The sequence below is a fragment of the Mesocricetus auratus genome, unplaced genomic scaffold (genome assembly GCF_017639785.1).
Source record: "Mesocricetus auratus isolate SY011 unplaced genomic scaffold, BCM_Maur_2.0 Super-Scaffold_100004, whole genome shotgun sequence".
In the NCBI taxonomy this organism is placed as follows: Eukaryota; Metazoa; Chordata; class Mammalia; order Rodentia; family Cricetidae; genus Mesocricetus; species Mesocricetus auratus.
Window position 1 is genome coordinate 748,386 of NW_024429189.1, and position 12,453 is coordinate 760,838.

The window sequence follows — 12,453 nt, forward strand, 5'->3', positions numbered from 1 at the left end:
TGACAATAGAGCCCAAACAGTGTTAATAGTTTCAAAATGTAACTACCCAGCAAAGGAAGTAGGAGGTGCTGAGGTTAGAGGCAAGGTTCTCAGCTCCACCTCTCCTTCCCTTTTCTTTCTTTTTACTTTTTAAACAAATTATTTTGTGAATGTGTGTTTTTTTCTTTTTTTTTTTTTGACAGGTTCTCACTATATAGCCTTTGGCCTGAAAGAGATCCATATGACTCACACCACACTACTATTGGGGGGGGGGTTTGAGACAGGGTTTCTCTGTAGCTTTGGAGCCTGTCCTAGAACTCGCTCTGTAGACCAGGTTGGTCTCGAACTCACAGAGATCTGCCTGCCTCTGCCTCCCCAGTGCTGAGATTAAAGGCGTGCGCCACCAATGCCCCACCCAGTTTTTCTTTTCTTTTCTTTTAGTCAAGTTTTCACTTTAATGTCCAGGTCAACCTGCTTGGTACTACTATATGGCTCAGGTTGGCCTCTGCCTGCCTCTGCCTCAGGAGTGCTGAGACTACATTTGTAGGCCACCACACACTGGGCTGAGATTCACCCTTCGAGGAGAATTAACTCCTTGGAGGAAGATGAACAGAGGTCAAAGAGAGCAGGGAGTGGAGAAACCGTTTAGAAGAGGGACCTGTTCGGAGGTCATGGTTCTGGAGGAAATGTCTCAGCAGCAGCGTTCAGAGAAAGAAAAGCCGTGGGGATAGTCGGGGATAGTCTGAGGGATTCTGAGAAAACAGTTGGAAGTCCTCAGATTCCCACAGCCTTTGAGAAATGACACTCTGTGGAGCTTTGGAAGAGTTAATGAGATGGTCCCCATTCTGCACCAGCCGCCACCCGCTGGTCAGGTCACACCACTAGTCCTGGACTGACAGACACTGCCTCCCTTTGGCAGCTGGAAATCTATCCAAGACCACCCAGCCAATGAGCTCGGAGGCTGGATTTGAACCCTCCAAATTCTCGGTGGGCCCTAGAGATTCTGCTGTCCTTTCCGACTTCACTGTTGATATTCCTGGCCGAACAAGAAGGAAAGAGCTTGTTCCACAGATTATAATTCTTTGGGCTCTCATCCCCGAGTTCCTTCCCTGGTTTTCCGGATCTGCTCGGTCTCTACTGGCCTCAACGTCCCTGTGTACACAGTGCACCGACGTCACGGTCCCAGGCCCTACTCCCACGCGCTCCTTGGGCCTCCATGGTGGCTGGATGGTGGGAGAAGCCTCTCCGGAAACTTCTAAGGTGGGTGTCTGTGGCCAAAGTTCTGAAATGCAAAGCTGTGCTGGGAGGGTGGGTGGAGGGCAGACCGCGATGGAGCGTCGTGATCACGAACGGGACAGTCTGCAGGCAGTGAGCGCGGGTCCCGAGAGCGGTAGGACGCGCTGGCTGCCGAATGCGGACGACTAGGAGAGGTTCCCAGGGACTCCCGTCCTTCTGGACCCCGGAGCAACAGGTCCTAAGGGAGCCTGGGGGCGGGACGGTACAGGCGAGCTGTCAGTCCGACCCCGCCCCGCCCCGCCTTTCGTCCCGCCCCACCCCGCCCCTCGGCTCCGGTGCGGGGCGGGCGCGCTGCGGCGGTCGCTGCTGCTGCTTCCTCGGGCCATTTTGCTCCGCGCGAAGAGACGAGAGGTGGAGAGCCAAGGCTAGAGGAGGCGCGGGCCAGAGGAAACGGTGGGCGGCGTGCTTTCCGCATTCGCAGCGTCCGGAGGGGCTCAGCGATCGCCGGCGAAGGGGGTCGGGGGCCCCTTCCCGGTCCCTGCACCATGAGCTGGGGCACCGAGCTCTGGGTGAGTGAGGGGCCGGGCCGCGGGCGGCCTGGGCGGGAGGCGCGGCGAGGGGCCTCGGCGTGCGTCGTCGCCCAGCGAGCGGATCGGGTGGCCCCGGCGGCCTGGGGACGGCGCAGGGCTGGGTCCCGGAGCCCTGAGCGGCGACCCGCGGGCGATCCCCGGGGGCGTGGGGCCCGCGCCGTGCTGGGCTGCGTAATTGCGCGCGCCCCTGGCCGGAGCTCTGGGGCAGATCTATGTTTCGGGGTGCGGGCGGATCCCGCGCTGCTCCCGGGGGCGGGGCGGCCTGGCAGGCGCGGGGTTTCGAGTATTTGGGTTTGGGGGTGCCGCGAGCGAGAGGTGAGGTCTTCTCTCTGGAAGTGAGGACTTATCCCCAGGGCGGTTGAGGCGCACTTGTAATTCTTTGGGGACAGCTCAGATCCTGAATTTAAGGGGGGCTGCGGCGTTTGGTCCGCAGGGGGACGGCGGTAGGGGAGATCATAGGATACCACGAAGAGCTGGTTGCCGGGAACCTGTTTCTGCCCTGCTGCCCAGAGGAAACGGTTTCAAGAGGGCTTGGCCTCTCAGGATCCTTGGTTTTGGGGTGCAGGTGGGTGGGTTAGCGAGCAGCTTGGTGTCTGGAAACGGTCCCACCGAGGGCGGTCAGAGGACGCCAGGGCAACCCTCAGGCCATCTCCAGGAAAGAGGCTGTTGGCCGAGGGACAGGGCCTGTTGCCCTGCCTTCCTCTGGACTCGAGCACCGGGGAAAGGCTGGGCATAGGCTGGAGGTGCAGTGGCCTGGGTGAAGGTGAGGACGAAGCCGCAGTTATTGCGCGGAAATGTGCCCGAGACCAGTGATGGATTCCAAAGTGCCCGCTGACTACCTTTCTGAAATGCATTTGTGAAGGGTGTGGAGGAGAAAGTGTGGGGTGGTGGTGATCACAAGAAATGTCATGTCAAAATAAAACAAGGTTAGGGCAATTAGGGATGCCGTGCATCTTCCTTAATGGCTTTCTTTGGCTTTAAGTGTTTTTACATAGCCATTTCTTAGACTAAAATATTCTGTTAATACGAGAATCCTGGGAGCGCTGGCCCTTAAATCAGAACTCATTTTATAAACATCCTCTGTCAAAGGAATTCCCATTCATTCTGCTGTCAAAATGTCACGTGATGCATGCAAATACCCATTTTGGAAAAATTAAATTAACTCGTAGTTTGAAGCACTTGTACAAACCTGGGTTAGGCAAAACTGTAGGTCTTTGAATGCTATGTTTTCTTTTCTTATTTTCACTTCCTTCAGTTTTGTGTTTTGTTGTTGTTTTTGTTTTGGGGGGTTTTGCTTTTTTGTTTTTGTTATCTGGGGTGGGGGCACATCAGAAGTTATAGTCAGTAGCAGAATGGAAGACTGGGCATGGGCTTCCCCTCACTTATTCAGACAACAGGATGGGGTTAGGAACCAAGAACATCCGTGGTTCCTGAGTGACTTAGGGAGGTAGACGCTTCATAGACATGCTGGTGACTGCTCAGGCAGGGCGATCCAGAGGGCAGGTAGGAGGAGGGAGAACTGACAGCTTGGCCGCCGCCTTCCTGCCTGTCCTTTGGGAGTGGAAGACAGGAAATCAAGAACTGGAGCAGCTGTGGCAGCTCACCCTTGAGATCCCAACATTGGAGAGGCTGAGGCATGAGGGTTGTTGTGAGTTTGCATCCAACCTGGAATACACAGTGAGTCCCAGACCAGCTGGGACTACATGGCAAGACCCTGTCTGGAAAAGCAAAACAAAAGGATGCTGAGGATGTGATTCTAGTGAAATACTCGCCTGTGTGTGTCACGCTCTGGGGTTGGACCTAGTGGAGAGAAAAAAAGAAAGCTTGTTATTGGTAAGAGATGGGAAACATTTGGTAAACTCACGCGTTCACTTATGGCCAATAACTAATTGGCCAACCATATTATACATGAAGTGTATGGCAATGAAAAAAGGTGGTTTTGTTTTCTGTTTTGTTTTTAAGGCATGCTGGGTACAGGCCTTTTCTTTTGGGTGGCTTATGATTTAATGGAGGGAATGGGTGAGCATGTTATGACACTATCAAGAAAAGTTGGTGAAAAATTTGCGTTTTATAGACCAAAATGTCCACTATCAGTTATCTTAGCTTTTTTAAAAGCAGGTTTGTTTATTTATTTATGTATATGAGTGAGCTTTCTGCATGTATGCCTTTATGCCAGAAGAGGTCATCAGATCCCACTATAGATGGTTGTGAGCTACTGTATGGTTTTTGGGAATTGAGCTCAGAACCTCTGGAAGAGCAGCCAGTGCTCTTAATGGCTGAGCCAGCTCTTCAGCCACCTAATTTTTAAATTATTATTTTTTAGCAGTTTTCAAGGAAAAATGAAAAAGAAAGGAAAAGACAGACAGAAAGAAAGCCAACCCAGAGGAACGAAGGGAACTGGGGATAAAAAAAAGCTGTCTGTGTGTCTAGTGGTCAGAGGCTTGGCCATGTGCAGTGTGCCTGGCGGCCAGGCTGAGGCTCTGATTAAGGGCTTTCCTTACATGGTGGCTTTGGGACCTTGCTTCTGTGTAACGAGGTAATGATGGGGTGCTAAAGCCTCAGTGGGCAGAGTGATACTTCTAGATGGAGTGGCACAGTTTGGGTGGCCATGAGTGATTGGTGGCAGGTGGCGGCAGCTCTCACAGACCTTCACTGATCTTAACAGATCTTATACAGTCTTGGGACTTTAGTAAAAAGTCCCTCAAAGCCCTAAAAAACTTCTTGCTACGAACACTCATTTTACATGACAACCCCACTCTCAAGCCACATCCTGCTTTGTTAAAGAGTTGAACAATTTTCTCCTCCTAAAAACCCCTTGTGGCAGAAAAGCTTTCACAGCCTAGGTGAGCTCTGAAAAAAATGTAAAATGCCAGGAAGTTACAAAAGCTGATGCAAAAGTCATAGTTTATAGCTGTTAGATTCCTGTAGCTGTATGTTAGGCCATGTATTTTTGGGGGGGGGTTTCTCTGTATTGTTTTGGAGCCTGTTCTGGAACTCACTCTGTAGACCAGGCTGGCCTCGAACTCACAGAGATCCGCCTGCCTCTGCCTCCTAAGTGCTGTTCAGGTCCGTGATCCCAGCTAGTGGGAGGCTGAGACTGGAGGACTGCAAGTTCAAGGCCTGCCTAGGCAGTTTAGTGTGAGAATTTATGTCAGTAATTTTAGATTTTAAATTTTTTAAAAAATACTTTATTTCACTTTATTTTATGTGTATTAGTGTAAGGATGTCAGATCCCCTGGAACTGGAGTTACAGACAAGTGTGAGCCACCATGTGTGTGCTGGGAATAGAATCCGGGTCCTCTAAGAGCAGCCAGTGCTCTTAACTGATGAGCTGTCTCTCCAGCCCCTTAGAACACATTTATAACCAGACAGGGTGGAGACAAAGCTCAGTGGCAGAGAGCTTGCGAAGCCTACATGAAGCTGAGTACTGTCCCTGGCACCAGGGTGGGGAGAAGACAAAACAAAGCATAAATGGTGATCTTAAAATTATTTACTTATTTTATTTTTGGTTTTTGTTTTGTTTTGTTTGAGACAGGTTCAAACTGTGTAGCCCTGGCTAACATGGAGTTCTCTGTGTAGACAAACTGGACTCAAACTCACAGAGATCCTCCTGTCTCTGCCTCCTTAACTGGTATGTTTGTTTGTTTGTTTGCTTGGGAGGGTTTAAGACAGAATTTCTGTGTGTAGTCCTGGCTGTCCTGGATCTCAGTCTGTAGACCAGTATGACCTGGGACTTTGCCTGTCTCTACCTCTGCCTTTGCCTCTGGGATTAAAAGGTATGCTACCACCAGCAGGGTTTTGTTTTAATGTGGGTACTGACGGCCATGATCTTCATGGTGACATGCTGAGCCATCTTCCCAGCCCCAGCTTGTTGACATTGTGGTCACTGCTGAAATGACAAGAGTTTGGCACATTAAGGTCATTAGGGTGGCTTTTTGTTATTGTTTCTTGTTGGAAGACAATGACAGGTTACTAAGATCGATTATATTTTTATTAAAACTTTCTCATTAGTGTGAAATATAAAAAAAATCATTAGAAAATTTAGTTTTCAGGGATTGGAGAGATGGCTCAGCGGTTAAGAACACTGGCTGCTCTTTCAGAGGATCCTGATTCCATTCCCAGCACCCACATGGCAGCTCACAGGGGATCTAACACCTTCACATGAATGCACATAAAATAAATTAAAATAAATTATAAAAAATTTTAAAAAGAAAACTTAGCTTTCATCTTTACTCCAAGTTTGCAGCTGACTCAGTGACAGAACCAGATTTTGCTGGTACCCTGCCTGCCATCTTTAGTCTTTGTTCAGGTTGCTCACGAGACATGAATGTTCCAGGTGTAAAGGAAGGAAAGTGGAGAGACCTGAGAAACACTCATTGGTTAGCATCCTAAGACGCCACCTGCAGAGATTTCGTGTACATTTTTCTCTAGCTCTGCTGTTTTTTTTTGGTTTTTCGAGACAGGGTTTCTCTGTGGCTTTGGAGGCTGTCCTGGAACTAGCTCTTATAGACCAGGCTGGTCTCGAATTCACAAAGATCCGCCTGCCTCTGCCTCCCAAGTGCTGGGATTAAAGGCGTGCGCCACCAACGCCCGGCTTCTAGCTCTGCTTTTAAGATAGTGTCAGGCATATCATGTGCGTGGGAGTGCCCCAACCAATGTTGATGGTGGCGTCTGCCTTTTAAGAAGCAGCTGAAGTGTGAGCTGACCATGGTCGTTCAGGACTTTACTCTAATCCCAGCACTGGGGAGGCAGAGGCAGGGGGATCTCTGAGTTCCAGGCCAGCCAGAGCCAGTGAAACCTCGTCTCAGAAATGAGGTTTCACTGTCAGGTGTGCTTCAAAACACTTACGGGCAACTCAGCGAGATCCTGTCTCTAAATCTAAAATACGGAAGGCTACAGATGTAGTCAGGAGTAGAGAGAACTTGTGCAGTGTGTGTGAGGCCCTGGGCTCCGTCTTCTATCCTGGGAACATGGCCTGGCTTGATGTAGGAGCTTAATAAGTATTTGTTAAGTGGATGAGTGAATCCCTTCCCCCACTTTTGGTTTAACATTTGATTGTGAAAACTCAAGTCAACCTAATCACAACACCTTCTTTCATTTTGGCAAAAACATATATAAATTTATGTGTAACATGCATATATGTTATTATTGTATGTATATATGTATGTACATAATATATTCCTAGACATCTTTAAAAAACAGGCTAACTTTTTTTAGGACAGTTTGAGATTCCCAGTAGAAGTGAGTAGCTGATGCAGAGGTCACTTCCCCTGTGCCCTTTATCCCACATGGACACCGTCTGGCCAATTTCTCACTTTCGTCCTCCACACACATGCTTTGGCATGAGCTTCCACTCATAACACACACAAACACATACATATGCACAAATATAAAAGTTGTTTTTGAAAAGCAATTTCTTCTCTGTGGGTCACAGCACTCCTGCCCGGAAGCTAAGAGAGTTATATTAGGACACTTTATAACTGTGTGTTACGGTGTTAAACTAGGCAGTACTGATTCCTTTTCACAGCTGGCAGCAGTGAGGACTAACTGTTTCTGGTTTGGGAGAGGCATGAACTCTACTGCCCTTGACTTCTTTTTTTTTTTGTTTTGTTTTGTTTTGTTTTGTTTTGTTTTGTTTTTCGAGACAGGGTTTCTCGGTTTGTTTTGGAGGCTGTCCTGGAACTAACTATGTAGACCAGGCTGGCCTCGAACTCACAGAGATCCACCTGCCTCTGCCTCCCAAGTGCTGGGATTAAATGCATGTGCCACCAATGCCCAGCTTGCCCTTGACTTCTTAATGGGAGTAGAATACTAACAGGAGTTCACAGCTCTTCCTCAGCACTGTGGCCTTCACCCTTCAGAGGTTTCTGTTTGGGATGAGCACCGCAAGGCCACCAGCACAGATAGTCGTCCCCAGATGCACTGAGTGGAACAGAGGAACCTCAGCAGAGAGACTGAGGCCAGTTGAATTCAGTCACCGCTGCTCCTCCCTCAGGACAGGCTCTGCCCTCCCCCCTCCTGGTTAGCAGAAGTGAAGCAAAGCCAGCATGCAGGCAGACCAGGGACTGTGCAGCCAACTCACCCTGCAGTTTGCAAGTTGTTCTTGAAAGTGTGAATGCACTGTGTTTAGGCTAGGGCGAACAGGGTCTCAAACCTTCTCAAGCATGTGCCAGTGCTACAGAGTTCCTGCCTGGCTTTGGTGAGCCGAGGAAAGTGCTCCCATGAAGGGCAGGTCCAGTTTGGCATCCTGACTCCTACTCAGCTCTTATGCCGTGTTCCCCTACAGGCATCACTCGTGCTTATTTTGTCAGCCCCACCCACACATCAGAATAAGGCTTTATTTTGACACTGAAAAATTACTCACTGCCAAGAACACACAGATACCCTGGGATGCTAGTCTAATTAGATTTTAAAATGTGGGTGTGAAGTCACCAGGAATTTGTATGGAAATATTTGTTTCCTGTTCTAGCACCAGGATTTCATATGAGCTGGGCTCCTGGTGTGATAGTTAAAACATTTTAAATTCTAAAGGCAGAGTCTCACACTGTATAGCTCAGGCTGGTCTGCCACTCAAGATATAGCCTGAACTTTCCCCCGAAACTCTGAGAAATCCTCCTGCCTCAGCTTCTCAAGTGCTGGGATTACAGGTGTGAGCGACCATACCCACAGAATATCTGCCCTTTTTCTTGCAAATGGCACAATAGCCTTTGCATTAAAACTGGAACCTTGGACCCGGGGTTTAATTGCCAGCACCCACTCGGTGGCTCACAACCATCAGTAACTTCAGTCCCGGGAGCTCCGATGCCCTCTTCCAACCTCTGTGCTCACCAAGCATGCAAGTGGTGTGTAGATATATGCAAACAAAACACCCATACACATAAAACTTAAAACTCAAACTCCCTGTAACCTTAGGCTAGCAAGCACACTTGCTGCCAAGCTTGAGCTGAGTTCTTGGAACCACAGGGGGAGGAGACTTGATTGCCTCTTGTAAGTTGCTCTTTGACTTCACATGCATACTACAATAGCACAGAGTCCTCCTGCACACACACAAATAAGTTAATGAAGAAAGAAACTGTGACGTCATATAAGGGGGGTTAGTTAGAATATACCATCGGAGTAGTTGGAATTGTGTTCTTTTTTGTTTGGTTGGTGGGGTTTTTTGTTTGCTTGTTCTTGATTTGGTTTGGTTTTTCAAGACAAGGTCTCTCTATGTAGCCCTGGCTGTCCTGGAACTGACTCTGTAGACTAGCCTGGCCTCGAACCCACATGTGCCATCTCACCTGGCTTGTTTGGTTGGCTTTTGTTCTTTTCTTTCTTTTTCCTTTAGTTTTTTGAGACAGGGCCTTATGCAACTCAAGCTGGACCTGAAATGCAACTGGGGATGACCTTGAACTTCTGAGTGCTCAGATTATAGGAGATTATAGGAAGGCACCACCATGCCCAGTTTAGGCAAGCACTCTTCCGACTGAGCCACCAGTGCCAGCAGTCCTCAGTGTACATGGCTTCAGTTTACATTCTTTCCTCTCTAAGACTTTATAATTGCCTCCATCCCTCAGACCTGTGACACCCCATGCACTGCCCTTGAGACTTTTGTCTTCTTTTTGTTTAAGCTTTATTTATTTATTATGCAGTGTTCTGTCTGCATGTTTGCCTGCACACCAGAAGGGGGCATCAGATCTCATTATAGATGGTTGTGAGCCACCATGTGGTTGCTGGGAATTGAACTCGACCTGTGGAAGGGCAGGCAGTGCTCTTAACCTCTGAGCCACTCCTCTCCACCCTAAGTTTCTGTGGTCTTGTTTGCCATTCATTGAAGGCTTCTTTTTTAGGTTTTGTTGTTTGTTTTCGAGACAGTGTTTCTCTGTAGCTTTGGAGGCTGTCCTGGAACTCACTCTGTAGACCAGGCTGGCTTTGAACTCACAGAGGTCTGCCTGTTGCTGCTGCCTCCCAAGTGCTGAGATCAAAGGTGTGCGTGGGCTGCTGCCACCGCCACCACCACCACCACCTGCCCTTTTTGGGGGGGGGGGTTCCCAGACAGGGTTTTTCTGTATTGTTTTGGAGGCTGTCCTGGAACTCGCTCTGTAGACCAGGCTGGCCTCGAACTCACAGAGATCCGCCTGCCTCTGCCTCCCAAGTGCTGGGATTAAAGACGTGCGCCACCAATGCCTGGCACCAGGTGCCCTTTTTTAAATTCATTCAACGTTATTTTACGTTCACTGGAACTGGAGTTACACACAGTTGTGAGCTGCATGTGGGTGCTGGGAATTGAACCCTGATCCTCTGAAAGAGCAGCCAGTGCTCTTAACCACTGGGCCATTAAGATCCAGGAGCTATGGGAACTTCCCGTCTGTGGTCTAGCTCAAGGTGGGCCTGGTACCACTTGTGACAACTTTTGGGAAGAAGATGCTCTCAAGAATGTGCAAGGCCTCCTAGGAGGTCACCCTGTGACAGGAAAAGTGAGGAAACCAGCAGGATTATTGCAGACCCTACACAGTCTCCACCAAGCCATCAGGGAGATCCTAGGAGGCTCACAGTGAACAAAAATGGCCAACATCTTCCCTCAAGAATATCTTGCTTCGTCCTTGCTTGGGATGATGGTATGTGATCAAGGCCTTGATTTAGAAGCCGAGCAAAGCCCAGAAAGGCTGCTTATCACATGCTGTGCCACTCAGCAGGGAGCCATTCCATTGTAACAATCTGTAATCGGGCAGATAGAGCCTCTTGTGGGTAAACAGCTCACCCAAGATAGCCGGTAGGGATTCATTCTCAGGTCCTGGGCCTACGCATTCGGAAATGATTTATTTATTTGTTTAGTCCCGACGACAAACCCAGCCTTCTTGCATACCAGGTAATCACTCTACTGCACCAGCCTCTCCTTTAAACTAAAAAAATAAGTTTAACATTTTATTTATTAATTTTATGCATATTTATGGGGGGGCATATGTGCCATGGCAGGAGGGAGGTCAGAGAACAGCTAGTTAAGGTCAGTTCTCTTCTTCCACTGTGTGGGTTGCTGGAATCAAACTCAGGTCTTCAAACCTGGTGGTAGGCTCCTTTACCCATGGGGCCATCTCACCAACACTAAAAATTAGTTTTAAGCCAGGCATAGTGGCTCACAATTGTAATCCCAACACTGCAGAAGTGGAGAGAAGAGGGTTTCTACAAGTTTGAGGTCAATCTGGGCTGCATAGCAAGACAAACAAAAAATGAATTTTATTGTTTGAGCATTTTGTTTTGTTGTTTTTTCTCTTTTGTTTGTTTGAATGTTTTAATATAGAAATTTCCTTTCTTGTTATTGTTTTGGTGTTTTTTTTTCCCTTTGGTTTGTTTTTGTTTTTTGTCTTCTGAGACAGGGTTTCTCTGTATTGTTTTGGAGGCTGTCCTGGAACTCACTCTGTAGACCAGGCTGGCCTCGAACTCACAGAGATCCGACTGCCTCTGCCTCCCGAGTGCTGGGATTAAAGGCATGTGCCACCAACACCCGGCTTGTTTTGCTCTTTTTGAGACAGGATTTCTCTGTGTAGCTAGCATGTAGACCATGCTGGCCTCAAATAATTTAGAAAATTTCAAATAAACTTAAGGTAGAGAAAATAACATCATGCTCCCTCCCAAGTCCTCATCACCCACCCTCAAGAATGGTAGGGTCTGCTATGCATGTGTCTTTGTACCCAGTGTAGCCTTGTAGTGTTCTCAGCAGTCTCACCTGAATGCCATGATGCCTTCCTGACCCCTGGCTTTCTGGGGGACCATGCCCAGACCCCATATTCTCCCTACTGTTTAAAATATGGAAGCAGAAGAGAGCTCGAATTCACTAAGTAGCTGGTGGCCTTAGTGCGAGAGTGATAAGCAGCTCCTAGCTAAACCTAAGGAGCTAGTTAGTTCGGTTTCTAGATGAGTCTCATCCTGATCGATCCACTCCCCAAGCTCACCCATGAGTGCTGCTCCCTTGTAAATGAGCATTTCTCTTCCTGGCACCAGAGTCAGCCAGTTGCAGTTCAAAGCTTGTTTCTGTATTAGTAGCCATGGTTTCCTGTCCATCACTCACTCCTGTTTCCTTTGTCAGTGACAGAGGGTTGGTTCCCTAAAACTTGTTTGTTTTGTTTTTGATCCTGGGGGTTGAACCTAAGTTTGTCAAATATTCTTCCAAGGGCTGGGGAAATGGCTCAGAGGTTCAGACCACAGCTGCTCTTCCAGAGGTCCTGGGTTCGATTTCCCAGCACCAGCATGATGACTCACAGCCACCTGTGTGACTCTTGTTCCAGTGGAATCCAGTGTACTCTTTTGGATTCTGAGGGCACTTTGCATACATGGTGTACAGATACACAAACATCTGTCCACATAAAATAAAAATAAACATTAAGAAAGCCTCTTCCAACGAAATGTATCCCCCAACCCACTCCACTTTTTTTTTTCTTTTTAGAGTCTCAGTAAGATGTCTAGACTGGCCTTGAACTCTGTAGCCCAGACTAATAGAGTAGTTTTGTGCTTGAATCTTCTGCCTCTGTCTCTCATGCAGCTGCGATTGCTGGGCTGTGCCTCAGGCCTGGCTAAAGAAACATTTGATACTACTGTTACTGAGAAACTGGGGCTAGACTACCTGCTCTGGCCTGCAGACCTGGTGGAGGTGGTTGTGAACGAAGCTGGAGGG

At 48.3% G+C, this 12,453-nt stretch overlaps 1 protein-coding gene across 20 annotated transcripts in view; it reads left to right on the forward strand.

Annotated features, from left to right (window-relative positions):
* The first annotated feature begins 1,535 nt into the window (after positions 1 to 1,535).
* Positions 1,536 to 12,453, forward strand: part of Fnbp1 (formin binding protein 1) — a 126,034-nt gene continuing 115,116 nt past the window's right edge. For 7 of the 20 annotated variants that reach the window (XM_005085502.4, XM_013124809.3, XM_040745018.1 and 4 more), the window contains exon 1: positions 1,558 to 1,784. In XM_005085502.4, coding sequence (XP_005085559.1) covers positions 1,761 to 1,784 — 24 coding nt within the window. In that variant the 5' untranslated portion in view covers positions 1,558 to 1,760. Of the gene's footprint in view, positions 1,785 to 12,453 lie in introns of all 20 variants that reach the window. The other 13 variants (XM_040745012.1, XM_040745015.1, XM_040745017.1 and 10 more) reach the window with 6 other exon arrangements.